The following is a 21,103-nucleotide window of genomic DNA, read 5'->3' as shown; positions in this document are numbered from 1 at the left end:
TCCAATATGCTACTGGGGAAGAGCAGAGGGCAATTACTAATAGCTCCAGAAAGAATGAAGCGGCTGGGTCAAAGTGAAAACGATGCTCAGGTGTGGATGTATCTGGTGGTAAAACTAAAATCTGATGCTGTAAAGAACAACATTGCATAGGAACCTGGAATTTTAGGTTCATGTGTCAAGGTAAAGTGGACATGGTCAAGCAGGAGATGGCAAGATTGAGCATCGAAATCTTAAGAATCAGTGAACGAAAATGGACAGGAATGGGCCAGTTTAATTCAGACGACCATTATGTCTACTACTATGGGCAAGAATCCCTTAGAAGAAATGAAGTAGCCCTCACAGTCAACAAGAGTCCAAAATGCAGTACCTGGGTGCAACCTCAAATACAGAATGATCTCAGTTCGTTTCCAAGGCAAACCATTCAGCCTCACTGTGATCCAAGTCTATGCCCCAACCACTGATGCCAAAGAAGCTGAAGTTGACAGGTTCTATGAAGATGTACAACACTATCTACAACTAACACTAAAAAAAGATGTCCTTCTCATCATAGGGGATTGGAATGCAAAAGTAGAAAGTCAAAAGATACTTGGAATAACAGGCAAGTTTGGCATTGGAGTACAAAATGACGCAGGGCAAGGGGAAGAGAACATGCTGGTCATGTCAAACACACTTTTCCAACAACCCGAGAGATGACTCTACACATGGACATCATCAGATGGTCAGTACTGAAATCAGACTGATTATGTTATTTGTAGCCAAAGATGGAGAAGCTCAGTACAATCAGCAAAAACAAGATGTGGAGCTGACTGTGGCTCAGATCGTGAACTCCTTATTGAAAAATTTGGGCTAAAATTGAAGAAAGTAGGGCAAACCATTAGGCCACGCAGATTCGACCTAAATAAAATCTCTTATGATTATACAGTGGAGGTGACATAGATTCAAGGGATTAGATCTGATAGAGTGCCCAAAGAACTATGGATGGAGGTTCGTAACACTGTGCAGGAGGCAGTGACCAAAACCATCCCAAAGAAAAAGAATGCAAGAAGGCAAAGTGGTGGTCTGAGGAGGCTTCACTAACAGCTGAGGAAAGAAGAGAAGTGAACGGCAAGGGAGAGAGGGAAAGATATACCCAACTGCAGAGTTCCAGAGAAGAGCAAGGAGAGACAAGAAGGCCTTCTTAAATGAACAATGCAAAGAAACAGAGGAAAACAACAGAGTGGGAAAGACTAGAGACATTTACAAGCAAATCAGAGATATCAAGGGAACATTTCATGTAAGGATGGGCACAATAAAGGACAAATATGATAAGGACCTAACAGAAGCAGAAGAAATTAAGAAGAGGTGGCAACTATTGAGAACAGTGTGGAGATTCCTTAAAAAACTGGAAATAGAACTGCCATATGACCCAGCAATCCCACTCCTGGGCATACACACCCAGGAAACCAGATCTGAAAGAGACACGTGTACCCCAATGTTCATCGCAGCACTGTTTATAATTGCCAGGACATGGAAGCAACCTAGATGCCCATCAGCAGACGAACGGATAAGAAAGCTGCGGTACATATACACAATGGAATATTACTCAGCCATTAAAAAGAATATATTTGAATCAGTTTTAATGAGATGGATAAAACTGGAGCCCATTATACAGAGTGAAGTAAGCCAGAAAGATAAACACCAATACAGTATACTAATGCATGTATATGGAATTTAGAAAGATGGTAACGATAACCCTATATGCAAGACAGAAAAAGAGACACAGATGCATAGAACAGACTTTTGGACTCAATGGGAGAAGGCGAGGGTGGGATGATCTGAGAGAACAGCATCGAAACATGTATATTATCAAGTGTGAAACAGATCACCAGCCCAGGTTGGATGCATGAGACAAGTGCTCAGGGCTGGTGCACTGGGATGACTCAGAGGGATGGGATGGGGGGGGGGTGGGAGGGGGGTTCAGGATGGGGAACACATGTAAATCCATGGCTGATTCATGTCAATGTATGGCAAAAACCACTACAGTATTGTAAAGTAATTAGCCTCCAACTAATAAAAATAAATGGAAAAAAAAACTATCAAAAAAAAAAAAAAAGAAGAGGTGGCAAGAATATACAGAAGAACTATATAAAAAAAGGTCTTAATGACTTGGATAACCACTATATTGTGGTTACTCTCTTACAGCCAGATATGCTAGAATGTGAGGTCAGGTGAACCTTAGGAAGCATTACTACAAACAAAGCTAGTGGAAGTGATGGAATTTCAGCTGAGGTATTTCAAATCCTAAAAGACGATGCTGTTAAAGTGCTGCATTATGTCAGCAAATTTGGAAAACTCAGCAGTGGCCACAGGACTGGAAAAGGTCAGTTTTCATTCCAGTCCCAAAGAAGGGCAATGCCTTAGAATGTTCAAGCTACCACACAATTGCTAGCAAGGTGATGCTCAAAATCCTTCAAACTCAGCTTCAGCAGCTCATGAACTGAGAACCCCCAGATGTACGAGCAAAGAGACAGAGAAACCAGAAATCAAATTGTCAACATTCATTGGATCATGGAGATAGCAAGGGAGTTCCAGAAAAACTCTACTTCTGTTTCACTGACTACACCAAAGACTTTGACTGTGTAGATCAATTCTTAAAGAGATGGGAATACCAGACCACCTTACCTGTCTCCTCAGAAACCTGTATGCAGGTGTCAAGAAGCAACAGTTGGAACCAAACATGGAGCAACTGACTGGTTCAAAGTTGGCAAAGGAGCACAACAAGGCTGTATACTGTCACCCTGCTTATTTAACTTATATGCAGAGTACATCATGAGAAACGCTGGGCTGGATGAATCACAAGCTGGAATCAAGGTTGCCAGGAGAAATAACAAAACCTCAGATATGCAGATGATATCAGTCTCATGGCAGAAAGTAAAGAGGAACTAAAGAGCCTCTTGATGAGAATGAAAGAGGAGAGTGAAGAAGCTGGCTTAAACTCAGCATTCAAAAAACTAAGATCATGGCATCTGGTCCCATCACTTCATGGCAAATAGAAGTCAAAAGAGTGGAAGCAAGACAGATTTTATTTTCTTAAGCTACAATGTCACTGTGGACGGTGACTGCAACCATGAAATTAAAAGACACTTGCTCCTTGGAAGGAAATCTATGACCAACCTAGACAGCATATTAAAAAGCAGAGACAAAAAAAAAAAAAAGCAGAGACATCACTTTGCTGACAAAGATCTGTATAATCAAAGCTACGGCTTTTCTAGTAGTCACGCAAGGATACGAGAGTTTAACCATAAAGAAAGCCAAGCGCCAAATTGACGCTTTCAAATTGTGGTGCTGGGGAAGATTCTTGAGAGTCCCTTGGATAGCAAGGAGATCAAACCAGTCAATCCTAAAAGAAGTTAACTCTGAACACTCATTGGTAGGACTGATGCTAAAGCTGAAGATCGAATACTTTGGCCACCTGATGTGAAGAGCTGACTCACTGGAGAAGACTCTGATGCTGGGAAAGATTTAAGGCAAAAGAAGAAGAAAGCAGCAGAGAATGAGATGGTTAGATGGCATCACCAACTCAGTGGACGTCATTTGAGCAAACTCTGGGAAATAGTGAAAGACAGAGGAGCCTGGTGTGCTGCAGTTCATGGGGTCACAAAGAGTCAGACACGACTTAGTGACAGAATAACAACATTACTGATTCACTTTACTGTATACCAGAAACTAACACAACAATGTAAATCAATTATACTTCAATGAAAAAAATTTTAATCACTGCAAGTTAAAATTTTTTAAAGATTAATTGGAAACAACACAAAACTTAAAAATGTATTTTGATTTATTCACTGCTAGAAACACCTCTGCCATCCTTCTTTCCCTGTGTTCTTTTGGCTTCATGCTGCTTTATTGTCTCTTCAAATGAGAGCAGTGTTTGTAATCTTCTCTAATGAGACTGGCTCTTGAGTGTAGTTGATAGAAATTTGTTTTTCAGTATTGACAGTTTAGAAAAACAGAAAAGCTTCACATTTTGTTACCGATGGTGTTATATGACTATTTAGTATTGTCATGCAAATTGGGGAGATGTCTTTCAAGTTCTTGCATGCATGAGCTATAATATTTGGAAGAAATTACAGACAGGTTCTGGCTGCATAACATTTCAAACCCTGTTCCCCCTCCACAACCCACATATTTCTGGGGCTGGATGCCTTAGAGCACAGTCATGTTGCAAGTCAGCATAATCTGTTAGCAATAGTTTACCTACTCATGGGACTGACAGTGCAGCTTGTAAATATATTTTCCACCCAAATTAAATAAATCCTCACCTCAACTCTCCTCTGGTTGAATCAAGGCCTGTAGCCACTCTAAAGCCCCTTCACCTAAGAGCATGCTTGACAGAGGAAAGCTGGAGCAGAAAGAGATGAGTGTTTTAGGCTTTTGTGGTTAAATTGTGAAACTTTGCAAATTTTACAGAAACCTCTGAGCACGCACTGCTAGGACCCCCTCCCCCTTGGGGAGGGAGTGACCCTTGGGGGCATTTCTGGGTGCAGGAGATGAGTTCAGAGGCTGCTGAAGTAACCAAGGAATGAGATGACGGCACGGGCAGCAGGGAGTGGAGAGACAGCAATTGATTTGAAAAATATTTGGGAGGTAAAATTGGTGACAAAGGGAAGTGAGAGTGTTAGTGGCTCAGTCATGTGTGACTCTTTGCAAACTCGTGGACTGTAGCCCACCAGGCTCCTCTGCCCTTGGGATTCTCCAGGCAAGAATACTGGAGTGAGTTGCCATTCCCTTCTCCCGGGAATCTTCCTGACCCAGGGATCAACCCTGGGTCTCCTGCATTGCAGGCAGATTCTTTACCATCTGAGCCACCAGGGAAGCCCAAAGTTGGTAGGATTTAGCAACTGGCTGAATGCAGGTGTGAGGAAGAATGAGGAGTCATTGATTGGTCCATGTTACATTAACTGGATAACTGGATGGGTATTGGGGTTAGCAGCTCAGACAGAGCGCTGCGAGGAAAACACAGGTGGGAAGTGGGGAGGGGGAGAGAAGCCAGGTATGCTCAGGATGCCTCTGGGGACATCTGGGGGAGGTTTCTGTCTGGCAGGCACCTCATTTAAGAGTGAAAAGTTCCAGGAAGAAGTCGTTAGGACAGACATGGATTCCACAGTCGTTGTGGAGGCGGAGGGTGAAGTTCAGGAGAGGCTGAGATTGCACATGCAGAGCTGATCAAGAAGGGCAGTGGGCCACGCAAAGGACAAATCCAGGGGATCCCAGGTGTTTAACCAGTGGCCACAGTAAGATGAACTTATGAAGGAGACAGAATCTTCAGAAATTTATGTGATTCAGCATCTTATGACAGATTGCAATATAGCATGTAGTTGTCTTTTCCCTCGTTCTCTGTGTTGATATTTTAGGTATAGGAAGAGAAAAAAGAACAACTTCAAAAGTGGGCTCTTTCTTAGGAGACTTTGTAGATGTTCAGCTAGCTGGTTTGTTAGATGGTGTTCAGAGTATTTGTTTGCATGGAGGAAAAGAAATGGGATCATAAATATCCCCATATACACCTCTTCCTGCCTCTGTCCTTCACCAAAGACTTAAAAAGTTGAATGGGTCTCTTCTTTAGTCTATCTCAAGACTAAGCTGGGTGGAGATGGACAGTCTCTTTCACTGACATGGACTCCCAGGGATGGGAATTTCCCAGCAGGCTGCACAAGCCTGTGCTCAGTGGTGAAGGCTCCCGGCAGCCCTCCAGGCAGCGCAGGACTCTTTTAAGGCATGACCGTGCTCTCGATATTTGCATTTTTTAAGCTATTCTCTTTGCTGTGGGTAAAACTCAACCAACCTGGTTAACACTTTGACCTCGAGGATGAACCATAAGACTGTAGGGTAGCGCCCTCCTACTCATTACCAATTCCTGAGAGGGGCAGTGGTGAGTTTATTTTTGTATGCTTTTGAATGAGAGTTTTGTTCCAGTTCTTAATAGGGCTTCTATCAAAGATAAGTCCAGCTGACTTTTTGAAGATGGGTTGTTCTGTAGAAATTAATCAAGTTGTAGTTGATGACCTTGATGACTGGAGTGGATCTTGGAATTCCTTGAGGGTGGCATTGGGGCTGGGCGGTGACAGGGCATGGGAGAATGGCCAACATGATTTTCAGTATTTCAGAAGCTTAATGACATTTGAACCTTGACAAAGGACCAGTCCACACTGGCTGAATGTCCTCTTGGTTTATGGCTAGAATGACATTAGTTCAGTGGGTGAACCAGCTGTCTCCTAATGATCCATGGTGCTGGTGGAAACACAGTGTTTATGTCAGATAATTAAGGATGACAATGTGAATATTGCTTAATGAACGTTAGTCTTTTTTAAAAAATCTATTGAGGCACAGTTGATTTACAGTGTTGTGTTAATTTCTGCTGTACAACAAAGTGACTCAGTTATACATATAGATACATTCTTTTTCATATTCATTTCCATGAAGGTTTATCGGAGGGTACTGATTATCGTTCCCAGTGGTACACAGCAGCACTTGTTGTTTATCCACTCCACATATAATAGTCTGCATCCGCTCTAATCCAAACAGACAGTCTTTTAAAGCATCACCTAAACTCCTGTGGCATTAGTCCATTCATTTCCTGCATACCTGGCTTTTTTAGTCTATCTTTCAAAGTGATTTCTCTGAAACACTGATCTGGTCAGGTTGCCTTCCATGACTCCACCCCTATTTTCATCAAGCCTCATCTTTTAATTCTCCCTTTTATGTAAAGCATTTTTTAAAAATTAAAGTGTAATTTACAATCCTGTGTTAGGTTCAGGTGTATGACAAGATGATTCAGTTCTTTGCACTCTTTTTCAGATTCTTTTCCTATATTACAGGTACTGAATATAGTTCGCTGTGCTATTCAGTTCTCCCTTTCTTGTACATGATTGTCTAGCCGTAAGATAAAGGTACATAAAATTCCTCACGTCCTACAGGAGGTGCCGCTTCTACCCCCTGGCCTCTGCACAGAGTGGCCCCTCTACCTTTATCCATCTGGAAAATGAGGACATGCCTCATGACCTTCTCTGGGGAGTCATCTTTGAGTCATCTCTCTGCAGATTTACTCACACTTTGCTTTCTGCCACTATGTTATACTGTGGAAATCTTGAATACACAACTTCTCCTAGTGTTAATATAACTTGTTTATACACACTGTCACTCTAGACTTGGGGCTGTTATTATCCTTAGTACCAAGCACAGGACCTGACACAAAGTACTTTCTTCTATTTTTTTTTTCTGTGCCACGTGGCTTGCCAGATCTTAGTTTCCTGGCCAGGAATTGAACCTGGCCCCATAAGTAAAAGTGCAGAGTCCTAAACACTGGACTACCAGTGGATTCCCCAATTGCTTTCTTAATAAGAGTTTATTAGATAAATGAACAAAAACGTTAGAGGTCTTGGGGAGAGAATAGTTGGTCACCGTTGTATCTGTTGGATTCTACTAGGAAAAGAGCAGCTTCCCACATTGAGTTTGTCCCTCTAAATAAGTAGGATAAGAAGCAATGACAAGTCTGAAAACTATGATTAAAGTACAAATTACTATGGAGACATAAAGGTTCAGAAGTTTATTTTGCTATGTTTGCCTATTTCTTTTCTGACACATTGGTTACTTGGACAGAAGATTAGAATTTTGCTATATGATAATCAGTGAAGTGAAGTGAAGTGAAGTCGCTCAGTCGTGTCCGACTCTTTACGACCCCATGGACTGTAGCCTACCAGGATCCTCAGTCCATGGGATTTTCCAGGCAAGAGTACTGGAGTGGGTTGCCATTTCCTTCTCCAGGGGATCTTCCCGACCCAGGGATCAAACCCTGAAAACTCACTATAATAATTTTTTTAAAGGTTATGGCAAATGTGATAGACAGATGGAGGCTTAATATGGAGAATATAATGAGCTCATACTACTGATTTAAAAAATCAAGATCCAAATAGATAACTGGGTGAAAGACATAAACAAGTATAGACCTCTAGTGAAAACTTTGGCATACCTTATATTAAGAATCATATAAAATGCTTATATCATTTGACCTAATGACCCCTCACTTGACTGGAGGAGGGCACGGCAACCCACTCCAGTATTCTTGCCTGGAGAATCCCATGGACAGAGGCTACAGTACCCGGAGTCGCAAACAGTCGGACATGAATGAAGTGGCTTCACATGCACTCCCCTCACTTGTAACTTTATTTTAAAAATTCTGAACATGGAGAATGTTATAGACAAGAAGTGTTCATTGCAATAGTATTTATAGTATCAAAAACTGGAAATGATTCAATGCCTAATATTGAAAAGTGATGGTTATATAAATTCTGTTATATCTGTTTGAATATAATATGCAAGTAAGTAAAATTGTTGTTACTATTTGGTCCATGCCAAAAGTGCTTTTGGTAAGTGGCAGGAGTAAATTATAAAATTATCTCGTCTTTACGTGTGCATAAATAGAGGGGGTATAGGAGGAAAACTACGCGAGAGAGATGGTTTTGTGGGGTGGGGAAGATACCTTCTACTGTATTATTATTGGCAATAATTGGCAAAATTATTGCAATTGGCAAAAAAGGAGGCAAGATGGAGCTGCAGATGGGACTTACCTGGTGGTCCAGTGGCTAAGACTCGGAGCTCCCAATGCAAGGAGCCTGGGTTTGATCCCTGGCCAGGAAGCTGGATCCCACGTGCTGCAACTAAAGGTTCTGAAAGCCTCAACAAAGATTCTTGTGTGCCACCACTAAGACCCAGTGCAGCCAAATAAATAAATAAATTAAAATAGCCAAAACAAAAAAGACAGAGCCAGAGGAACAACACTAAACTTGGAGTCAAAGTCCCAGCTCCCACCCTTGCCCCTTTTCAAAATCTTGAGCACGTTCCTTGGTCTCATCTCTAAAGAGGAAATATAATAACCAGCTCTGAGGGCCTATGTAAGGAGTAAATAAGATGACAGAACTGGCACATCAAAGTTAGCTGAGTGTAGGTTGAATAAAGGTGTCTGTGCAGTTGACTTTTTCATCCAGTGTGGTAGAGAGGTTGCAGTCCTGGCCACACCTTGACTTTAGAAATTAGGTGGGTCGTGGCCCCCTCCCACGTACAAGTAAATGGGGGATCTCCCCCATTTACAGACTGCTGTAAGGTCTCCTCTGTGGATCTGTGCTGACTGCTGTTATTGGCCAGAATGTTGGGGGTTGGGGGGAGAATGGGGTATGTCTCCTGGCAAAAGAGAAAGAATGTGATCTAGACTTCAGGGAAAGTTGGGAAGAGAGACCTTGCATCTTGATTTAAGATCAGGAGTAACTCTGGCCTCCTTTGTGTTACTGTGAGTCATAAAGTTCATTTTAACATGATCTTTTAAATTTCACAGAAATATAGACTCATAGAATATTAGAAATACCAAGGACTCCCACTTCCAGATGGCTGCGTGTCTAAGTATCTATCTCTTCTTCCTTCCAAAATGTGACTAATAATAAAAAAAAAAAAAAAAAGATTTTTTTCTAAATGAAGCCAACAAGAAGGGAGCTGTCCATGCATGAGAGATTCCAGCCAATTTCTGGGAAACAAAAAGAGATGGAACAGTGGTGACTGAAAAAGTAAGATAAGGAAATCTAGGTTCCCAGTGAGCATGGAAGAGGGTTATAGGAACAGGGAACAGGGAGTATACTGACCTTACAGAATCAAGAAGAGCTGGGGTCTTGGAAATGCAAGTAAGACAAAGGATGGAAATGAAAGCTGAAAATGGAAGATCTGGGTGGTCCAGTGGTTAAGATTCTGCACTTCTTATGCAGGGAGTAGGTGTTCGATCCCTAGTCAGGGAACAAAGATCCAAGATCCCACATGCTGTGTATCCTGGCCAAAAGGTTTTTAAAAAGCAGGGGTGGCAGGGTGGGAAGGCTGATGAAACTCTACGTATTTCCCGTCAGATCCTTCACTCCTTCACCCCACTTTCCAATAAACTGTCCATCAGGGAAGCATCTCTCTAGCAGCCAGAAAATTGGAGGATTTAAAAAAAACAGAAAGTGCATAGCCCCAGAGCAAAGACCCCACATATTATATCTGATTTCCTGCAAAGTTATCCTAAAACAAAGCTCCCCACTGGACAAGCCTGGCTCCTGTACACATAACAGGACTGGCACATAGAAGCTGAGTGTGCAAATGCTAGTGCATTCGTCTGCATTACCATTAGATGTGAATAGACAACTAAGGATGATGGCCAGATGTTTGTGCAAACCCATAAAAACTGCAACCAGGAGGAGAAAGACCAAGATGAAATAAACAAAAAGATAACCCTAAAGGCAAGAGGACAGATCTTAAACAAAGCAAACCTTCTCAAATTTATATCCTTCAGAGATATTTGAGAAGATACTGCATTGATAAAATATGAACAGAATACTTTGATAAAGGAAACCAAGAAAGAGTTATTGGAAATTTAAAAAATTTCCTAGAAATTAGAGTGAGAAGACAGATGGAAACAGGAGAGAAAAGATGAGACACATAGAAGAATAATCTGGGAGGTGCAGGTTACTTAAAAGGAAGGGAAGAAATGGAGCAAAAGAAAACATCAAAGAAATAACACAGAACTTTTTCCAAAATAGAAAAGAATATCTGAGTTGCCTAGAACAATGAATGTAAAAACCATGTGTGTCCAGATGAATCTTTACATAAATTTAGGATATTGGGAATAAAGAACCTACAAGCTTCTAGAGAGAAAAAGCTGGTCACCTTTTTCAGGAATGTGCTTGGCATGAGCCACACCAGGGGACAGAGGACACTAAACAGCACCCTGGTCATTCTGAGGGAAGATGTTTTTTTAAAAAAAATATTTATTTGGCTGCATTGGGTCTTAGTTGCAGCATGTAAACTCTTAGTTGAGGCATGTGGGATCTGGTTCCCTGGCTACGGATTGAACCTGGGGCCCCTGCATTGGGAGTCTTAGCCTCTGGACCACCAGGGAAGTCCTGAAGATGAAATTTCAACATAGAATTCTATACCTATTCAAATTGCTAACTAAATATGACATACTCAGACATGCAAAGATTCAGGAAGTTTCCCTCCCATGTACCAGTTCTTAGGAAGTTACTTGAGATTGCTCTAGTGAAATGAAATCACGAGATTCTAGAAACAGGAGGGAAAAGCCAGAATAATGATAAAGCCTGGGGACTTTCCTGATGGTCAGGCAGTTAAGACTCCACACTCCCGATGCAGGGAGCATGAGTTTGATCCCTGTCAGGGAATGGGGATCCCACCAGCGGTGCAGCAGGGCCATAAATAAAGGAAATACGAAAGTTTTTCTAAAATAATCATGGACTCTCAACCCTTGGAGCAGAAGACTGAGAGTCCCAGTAGGAAGTTTTCTAGGAGAGAAAAGAGTGTTGGAAGAAACTTGATACTGTCTTTGGAAGTTTGGAACCATCTAACCACCATGTTAACCGAACAGCAGAGAGGAAAAAAGAAAGGCAATTAGAAACCCTAGGGAAGAGAAAAGAAAAATAACGTCTGCAAGGAGAGAGAATATGCCATCCTGATACATATCCACCATTTAGCTGTGCAGAGAGCAATATTTATATAATTGTAATAATGTGAGCACAAGTGATTAATTTTTAATTTAATGTCAATGCACACTTGAAGGGAGGACTTGTGACTATAGGATAGACTTTTAACCTTGACATTGTAAAAAGCACAGCTGATGGTTTGGAGATGAGAGTGGAGAGGAGAGCTAAGGGGAAGGATGCAGACAGCCTTATCTTTAAATGTGTGGAGACAACGGATAGTGTCCTAGTCTGTAAGAACTAAGAAATAAAGGTATAGGGTATTATTTAAAGCTACAAAGATAACCAGTAGAGAAAGTAAAAATGGTGACGTAACCACTTTGGCAAGAAAGGGTGATATCTGAAGAGCACAACTGAGCTAAATCCCATGTATTAAAGAAATAAATGATCATGCTTTAAGTTGCTCAAACAAGAAGTAGCAGATAAATTTAGAGACTAAAAGAAGCAAAAATCGAAACAGTGAAATGATTTTAAAATGGTTTCCTCTGAAGAACAGAACTAAAAGAATATTGCAGGAAACCACTGCTTTTTACTATGCTTTTTAAAATTACTTTTAAAAAGGGAAGCTGAGAGGCAGCAGGGGGTGGGGGGCAGGCGGGGAAAGAAGGAAAGAGCTAAGAGCCCTGACAGATCATAATACAACCTATTAATACTTGGAGATTCCAGATGGACATAGACTTTTTTTAAGACCTGGGAATTACACCCATATCTTCTGACATTAATATAAATTATGTGTGTATGTATTTAATAAGGTTTTGTTTTTATTTAAAAATAATTTCAAACTTACAGAAATGTTTCAAGAATAAGAATAGCAGGACAAACACTTGTGTATTCTACACCCAGATTCACCCGTGTGAATATTTCACTACAGTTGTATCACCATCTGCCCCTCGCCGAGCCCATACGTTCTCTAAACCTCTGGAGGGTTTTAGACATCAAGACCCTTGACCCCTACATACTTCAGTGTATATTGTTTAAGAATAGGCAAGAATATGCTCTTATATAACCACAGCAAATTTAACATTGACACAAACTTTAATCTACGCATAAGATTTAATTTGCAAACAGCATCTTTTCCTACCGTAGACTCCCTCCCTTCAGAGTCAGTTTTGCCATGTACCTTTTTTTTCCCCTCCCCACCCCAGTCTTCTGCTGCCACTTTCATCCTCTCTACTTGCTTTTGCTTTTTTGTTTCACCCCCTTCCTAATTCAGGTCTCAGTTTTTGTCGTTGTTTTTAAAAATAATCTTATCTATTTTTGGCTGTGCTGGATCCTCTTTGCTGCATGGGCTTTTCTCTAGAGCAGGGGCGATCCTGTAGTTGTGGTATGTGGGCTTCTCTCACGGAGACTTGTTCTCGGGAGCATGGTCCTCAGTAGTTGCAGCACGTGGGTTCAGTAGTTGTGGCTCCTGGGCTCTAGAGCACTGGCTCAAATACCTGGGGTGCATGGGCTTGTTTGCTTTGCGACATGTGGGACCCTCCCAGACCACAGGGATCAAACCCATTGTCTCCTGCATTGGCAGGCAGATTCCTTACCACTGGACCACGAGGGAAGCCCCCGTTGTCGTTGTTTTTAATGGTAGCATTTAAAAATTTTTTTCATTGGTGTATAGTTTATTTCTCCTGGCAGTCTTGATTCTACCTTTTGCCTCATCCAGCCCTGCGTTTCTCATGATGTACTCTGCATATAAGTTAAATAAGCAGGGTGACAATATACAGCCTTGACGTACTCCTTTCCCGATTTGGAACCAGTCTGTTCTGTGTCCAGTTCTAACTGTTGCTTCCTGACCTGCATACAGATTTCTCAGGTCAGGTGGTCTGGTATTCCCATCTCTTGAAGAATTTTCCACAGTTTGTTGTGATCCACACAGTCAAAGGCTTTGGCATAGTCAATAAAGCAGAAGTAGTTGTTTTTCTGGAACTCACTTGCTTTTTTGATGTTCCAATGGATGTTAGCAATTTGAGCTCTGGTTCCTTTGCCTTTTCTAAATCCAGCTTGAACATCTGCAAGTTCACAGTTCACGTACTGTTGAAGCCTGGCTTGGAGAATTTTGAGCATTACTTTGCTAGTGTGTGAGACAAGTGCAATTGTGCAGTAGTTTGAGCATTCTTTGGCCTTGCCTTTCTTTGGGATTGGAATGAAAACTGACCTTTTCCCGTCCTTTGGCCACTGCTGAGTTTTCCAAATTCATTGGCATATTGCGTGCAGCACTTTTGCAGCAGCATCTTTTAGGAATTCCAGCTCAACTGGAATTCCATCACCTCCACTAGCTTTGTTTGTAGTGATGCTTCCTAAGGCCCACTTAACTTCGCATTCCAGGATGTGACACCACCCTTATGGAGAAATCGAAGAACTAAAGAGCCTCTTGATGAAAGTGAAAGAGGAGAGTGAAAGTGTTGGCTTAAAACTCAACATTCAGAAAACTAAGATCATGGCATCTGGTCCCATCACTTCATGGCAAATAGATGGGGAAGCAATGAAAAGAGTGACAGACTTTATTTTGGGGGGCTGCAAAATCACTGCAGATGGTGACTGCAGCCATGAAATTAAGATGCTTGCTCCTTGGAAGAAAAGTTATGACCAACTTAGCATATTAAAAGGCAGAGATATTACTTTGCCAACAAAGATCTATCTAGTTAAAGCTATGGTTTTTCCAGTAGTCATAGATGGATGTGAGAACTGGACCATAAAGAAAGCTGAGAGCCGAGGAATTGATGCTTTTGAACTGTGGTGTTGAAGAAGACTCTTGAGAATCCCTTGGACTGCAAGGAGATCCAACCAGTCCATCCTAAAGGAGATCAGTCCTGAATATTCATTGGAAGGACTGACGCTGAAGCTGAAACTCCAATACTTTGGCCACCTGAGGTGAAGAGCTGACTCATTGGAAAAGACCCTGATGCTGGGAAAGAATGAAGGCGGGAGGAGAAGGGGACAACAGAGGATTAGGTGGTTGGATGGCATCACCGACTCAATGGACATGAGTTTGAGTAAGCTCTAGGAGTTGGTGATGGACATGGAGGCGTGGCGTGCTGCAGTCCATGGGGTCGCAAAGAGTCAGACACCACTGAGCGAATGAACTGAACTGATAGTTGATTTACAATGTCATGTTAGTCTACTTGTTTCCACTTTCTGTTTTCAGGTGTTTTGTTCTATAATTATTTGAATGATTCCTGGAGCTTAAAGCACAGACATACACAGACGCATGCTTAGAATTCTGTTTTGGAGGGAGTTTTTGGTTCCTTTGCCTTTCCAAAAATCACTGGCACTGTTTGAACCTTTGATCATTCTTTTGAAACATGAATTGTAGAGATGTGTTTCTGAGAGTTTAACAGCCGTTTTTCTTTTCTTTTTTCCACTGTGGTTTATAGTTTGCAAAAATACCGGAAGGTCCTATCCCCCCATCCACACCAAAGTTTGCATATGGAAAAGTTGCTCTGAAAAAGGTAAGAAAAAAAACTGACAGAAACATTGAGAGTAAGGAAGTGGAATTCAGCAGTCATGAGTCAAAGTGTTAGGCCGGCAATCGGTTCCTTATTTTTTTGTGAACTTGTTTTCTGTGAGACTGATGGGGTGGGTGATGTTTCTGGGAAAACGGGGACACAGGCCGTGAAATGCCGTGTGTGATGCTGACAGGGTGAGTGCATCAGGTGTGAGCGGGCATTCGTAGATCATTTTGTTTCCATCATCAGTGTCAAAACCAGTGTTAGGAACCCTTGCAGGAATAACAGGCAACCTTATTGTTATGGCTAGTGACATTCATTTCTGTAATTCTCCCTTTCTAAAAGGAGTTCTCAAAAGCCACAAACATTAACTCTAAATGATACACTCCCCTCCATCTCAAAACCACGTCTTCAGGAAAAAAAGAAAAATCATGTCCTCATGGCTTGTGGCTTGTATGGTAATTGGGACATCGAGTGGGAAAGCTAGAAATGATTCATAAATATTAGCGAAGAACTTTTTCTTCTAGGGAAAGAGAAAAAGAGGAGAGGCTTCATTTGATAGTCAGGAGTGACGTAAGCCCAAGGCAATTTGTTTTGACCATCTTCAGGTTTTCCCCTCTGATAATCCCTAACTCCTACCTGGGTTAACTAACAAGAAAAAAAAATTACACGTTTCTTAAGAATCTTGATATGCTAAAATAGCATCATAAGTTTTTATCTTTAAGCAAAATGCCAAACATGATTGTATAATGTTTCCACTCGTGAAGCCCTTTGATGTTTGGTTGAGCTCTTGTAACATTTTCCACCTAGTGTCAGATATGTGTGTTACATTCTACAAAGAATGCGGTTTCTCTGCCTGATAGGAATCTTGCTTTAGATTAATCAGACTTTAATCACATTTGTAAAGGGAGTACCTTCTACTCGTTCATTGCTACTGCTACTTAAGGAAGAGTTTGGTTTGTGTCTTTTTAAGCTGTGAAAAGTTTATTTTTATGCAACAGAAAATAACTGCAAATGTTTTAAACAGTATTGCTAAAACAAAGCCACCTTAGTACCAAAGCACATTCTGTTTACCAGGAAGAATTGTGAGACCAGAAACTAAATATATACAATTGAAGACAGCAAATTGACATAAAACTGTAAAGTTTGGGAGTTCCCTTGTGGTCCAGTGTCTAAGACTCTATGCTTCCAATGTGGGGGGCCCAAGGTTTGATCCCTGGTCAGGGAACTAGATCCCACATGCTGCAACTAAGACCCAGTGCAGCCAAATAAATGAATAATTAATTTTTTAAAATAGTGAATGATGTTTATGTAGATCATAGTTATATAGGATAAAAGCTTTCACCATGAGCTCCTTGAGTTGTCCGAGTGGGTTTTTTTTTTCTTCCATGCTACCTATCGGTGAGGTAGCCCTAAAAAGCGTTTATAAAATTCCTAACCAGTTTCATGTTGGGGAAAGCCCTGGGTTTGAAGCCAAACCTAACTACAAATCCCGTCTGGGCCGTGACTCCAGTGGACTCCTCTGAGTCCCCAGTCCCTCCTCCCTAACAAGGGACAGTATTGCCTTCCTTGCCCGGTTTTGTGAGGACTCAGTGAGGTGTGTGGGTACAGGGAGGTCTCTCCGAGAGTTTGGCGAGGCACCCAGGGTTGTTCTGTGCATCAGAGTAAACATCATGGGCTACAAGAAAACACAGTCATTTAGGCTGAATATAAAAAGTGTTAATTGGGTGTCTACTATATGCTGGACATTGGCGGTGAGCACGTACAGAAATAAAGTACTGGAAAAAAAAAAAAAAAGAAGCTGATGGTCCACAAGGAGTGCAGTGGGGTAAACAAGTGGGAGGTGATACATGCGTGGGCAATGTGCTGCTGACAAGCTCAGAGGAGGGCACAGTTGGGGCTGCTTTACTTGGAGGTGGTGGGAAGGCTTTACAGAGTCTTGGTTTTCATGCATCTTATGGGCCTTTTCTATACAGGAGGTTGTGATTGTGAATAGGTATGTTTGAAACTCTTTTTACAATGTCATCTGTTATTTTTCATCCAGAGTTAGGGACTGGATAGAACTGATTGAAGGTGACTGTGGGACAGCCCTGGGTGGAATTCAAACCATTTCATTTTATTTAGGGGCTTGGTCAAATCTGCTGTCTCTGATGATGACATTATTTCTACTGTGATTAAGTGAGGGGTGACAGTGAGTGAATGCTGTTTTTGTTTCTTTTCAGTTAAAGACAGTGGAGGATGCTCTCAATATCCTGTGTCCCTCTGGACCCATAAAAAGTGTTTATCCCTTGACATTCATCGATGTGAAACAGGTAGGGCTTCAGAGGTAATGCTTTAACCTTTTTTCTACCCTCAAAAATACGTGCTTTCTACACTGCCTGTTCTGAACACAGGGACCAAAATGGTAGGCAGATACATCAGACACCACGTGAAGTCACCTCGGACCTCCAGGCTCTAGCTCTGCCTGCTGCAAGTGGCTGACCTTTCCTGTTCTCCCCACCCCCATTTCTTATCAGACAGGTAATAACCTGCTTTAGCACAATTCTCTGCAGGTTATACATGGAGTATAAGTCTGATATAATTCATCTGATTAGGTATCAGAGTAAAACCACTGTTTTATTACTCAAAAAAAGACAGTTGTTTGTTCTCAGTTCCAAGATATAGGGACTGTGTTCTTGATAGATTAATTAGGTTATTAGAGATTCTTTTTCCTGCCTTTGCAGAGAAAAAGAACAGAGTGCATGGTTGTGTGTGTGTGTGTGTAATCTCCAGGCACAGCTCCATCTTTATTGTAAAATTTCCCCAACTTTTTATGTTAGAAAACTTGCAAGAATAGTGCAGCACCCATAGAGCTTTAACCTAGATCCATCAAGTGTTAACAGCTGCTTCATTTGCGTTCTCTTTCTCGTGTGTATGGTTCAGAATCAGCTGCTTTTTGTTTTTTTTTTAAGCATTTGAGGTAGTTGTCAACATCATGACACTTCCACTCTTAAATATTAGAGCATATATTTTTAAGAAGGACATTATCCTACATGATCACAAATAATGATCACCCTTAAGAAATCTCGCAGGGATACAGTCCTATTATCTAATATACATTCTGCAATCAGGTATCCCAGTTTATTCCAGTAATGTCCTTTTTAGCTTATCTCTTTTCAGTCCAGTTGCCAGTCCATGATCACACAATGCATTTAGTCTGCTTTCATCTGCAACAGTTCCTGAGTCTGTTTTCCCTCTCTCTCTAGTGACATGGTCATGTCTGAAGAGTTCAGACAGTTTCTGAGTTTTGTAGCCCACGCCTCACTGGTTAGATTCAGTGAAACATTTTTGGCGCATGCACAACAGCAGTGGTGTGTTCTTCTCGGGGTACTGTCGTAGGATCACTTGGTGCCTTTAGTTCAGCGTTCTGTTTGATCACTTAGTTAAGATCTCAGCTCTGGGTTTTGAAATGGAAAATTATCTAGGGGCTCCTTTCTGACTGTCTGAGGAGATCACCTTCTGGAGGGTGATATAATAATAGCACATTTGATCTTGCTTTAGCTTATTTTGCTTCCAGTTACTGTTGTTATGTTTGTGATTTCACTCCAGCAGTACTGCTTTGTGATAAATAAAAGTGCTTAATTCAGCTCCCCGTCGCTTTTTTAAGAGCGTTGGGTAGTGTTCTTTCTCTGGCTCTAACACACACTGGTTGTACATCCATGTCTCCATCTACCTGTCCTCTCCGAGTAGGGTCGGAGGGCATCAAGTAAGACACAACTCAGAGCAGTGGGAAGCTGGGAAGTGGATCCCAGGTTAGTGTCCTTGCTTTCTCTCAGACCCTTTCTGCTGTCTCACCTTTGGCCAAGGCAGTGCTCTCAGATGAGGCGTGGCTCCTGGGCCCTGACTGCTTCAGATCTGGGACAGGCCGTAGATTTACTTCCAGCAAACCTCTCGGCGGGCACAGATGCAGGGCATGGGGTGCAGCTTTGGTACCCTTGCAGCTGCCTCCCCCATCCGCCCCATCCCTGGAGTCCTCTACTTTGCCATTGCAGGGAGCATCTCACCTTCTGCTCCCCTCCTGGAAACCCCGAGTCTCTGAGCTAGGACTCACCACTCTGCTCCATTCAAAAGAAAAAAAGAAACAAGAGATGGGGATTTGGGGGTCTGGAAGGGAGGCATCCTTGTGCTTGAAGGTTTGGGTGATGACAGTGGCATTTCTTGAGTTCAGCACTTTCCTGCAACACAGGAACATGGGTTAGTGTTTTCCTTCCGCTCCTGCATATCACCTCTCCCCTTTGCTGGGCTGCACTTTCTTGCATTCAGGGCTGAGGAGTGGGAAACTTTGTTTTCTGCTGGGTTTCCATTTGGATTCTCCTGTATGACTTGATTTGTCCAGCTCTCCCAGCTAATGACTACCCAGGAAGCCATTCACCCAGGCTGGTGTTTGGAGGCTTCCTTTCCGACCAGGGGTCCCAGCATCTCAAAGTACTTTCTGAGGCACATTTAGAGACACATTTCACCCCCACCTCCATCTGTCTCTCGCCGCCTGTTTCCCCTTCGCCTCCACTTGAAATAGTTTCTGATTGACTCTTGTTTTGTATGTTAGAGCAGATTTAGCCCAAGAAGCTGGAGAATGTTTTACGGAGCACTCTGTTGCTGTTTACCGTTTGTTTTTGTTGTCTTTGGTTTTGGTTTGAGGTAACAACAGCAGTAACCTTTTGATCTGTGACGGGACCCCCCCCGCCCAGGTGATTCTGGCACATCACCTAATGTGTTCCAGAGTCTGGTTCCTTCTTGTGGGAGGGGAGGGGATGTTTGACAAAGGCCTCCAGGCTTCCTTGCAGTTTGCTGCTGTGATGGTTATTCTGTGATCTGAAAACTGAAGCCAGTTCTCTTCTTTCAGACAGAATATTTGCCGAGGCTGGGGAAGCATTTCATTCTTGTAGTTTTAGAAACATTGCTTTCACGCAAATGGAGGGTGACCCAGTTCTCCTAAGATGAACTGCAAGAGTGATGTCTTTTTTGTGCATCCTTCTCTAACCAGTACTTTGGATTTGTGCTGTACCGAACAACACTCCCTGAAGACTGCAGCAACCCTACACCCCTCTCTTCACCATCCAATGGCGTCCATGACCGGGCCTATGTCTCTGTGAATGGGGTAAGAATTCTCTCTGAACTTGTGTATCGGCCCCTACGGGGGAGGAGAGTTGTGGGTTGCACTTGGTAATGATCTCAGAGAGACAGCAGTAAGCAGTCCTGAGGAGAGATCTTATTCCTTGCACAGGAACTGGACCTGGGTAGCCTGGATGAAAAGCAGAAATCTTAGCCGCTAGGCCACCAGGGGCTACGGGCAAAGTTCTCCTGGCTCTTTCCCCTGTTTGAAAGCAAGAATGTTTCAAGGGGGCAAAAACTGTAAAAACAGGTAGCAAATTTATTCTTAGGGACATAGCACAGCAAGTGGGACAGCACACAGAGAAACAGCATGTTTATCCAAGTTCCCTGGTTGCCTGGTGGTTAGGAGTCAGCATTTCACTGCCAGGGCCTGGGTCTGAGCCCTGATCCAGGAACTGTCTTGCATGCCACACAGCAGGACCAAAATACAAAAATAAACAAACAAACACAAATAGAAGACTGAAGCGAGGCAGAAATACACACCTGGAGAGGACAGCAGGTGTCCTGAATGAGGGGTGTAGTAAAGAGGTGATTATTGTTTCATTTTTCACACTTGACCTGTCCTCGGGCCTTCCCCAACATGCATGCTAACTTTTTGCTAAAATGGATCCCACTGCAGAGGCCTCTGGGTGCACGTCCTCACTTGTCATGGTGGGGCATGTTGTGGCCCCCAAGGAGCCTGCCTTTACAGGTACTGACAGGGAGGTTCTCCCTGACCTCAAGAGTGGCCACCTTATCTCTTCTCTTCAGCAGAGGTCGGCTTCTGCCACTAGCTTTGTCCTCGGAGTGTCTTCAGTTTGACCCCACTTGACAAACACCAGATGTCCAACCCAAGGGCCCATCTATCTCCTACCTCAGTAACATGACAGTCAGGGCCATTGCTGCCTTCCCATCCTCAGCCTCCACCCTCCTCGCGATGCTCCTGAGCTGTTCCCCTTGCTGGCTGATGTAGCCTCACCTGCA

The 21,103-nt window shown here is 42.5% G+C and overlaps 1 protein-coding gene across 1 annotated transcript in view; it reads left to right on the top strand.

Annotated features, from left to right (window-relative positions):
• Window positions 1-21,103, top strand: part of GLB1 (galactosidase beta 1) — a 100,935-nt gene that overhangs the window by 55,287 nt on the left and 24,545 nt on the right. Inside the window, exons 11-13 of the mRNA XM_043886598.1 lie at window positions 14,918-14,992; window positions 17,212-17,301; window positions 20,013-20,126. Coding sequence (XP_043742533.1) covers window positions 14,918-14,992; window positions 17,212-17,301; window positions 20,013-20,126 — 279 coding nt within the window. The remainder of the gene's footprint in view (window positions 1-14,917; window positions 14,993-17,211; window positions 17,302-20,012; window positions 20,127-21,103) is intronic.

This window comes from Cervus elaphus, chromosome 24 (assembly GCF_910594005.1).
Source record: "Cervus elaphus chromosome 24, mCerEla1.1, whole genome shotgun sequence".
Classification (NCBI taxonomy): Eukaryota; Metazoa; Chordata; class Mammalia; order Artiodactyla; family Cervidae; genus Cervus; species Cervus elaphus.
This window is presented reverse-complemented; position numbering and strand designations above follow the sequence as displayed.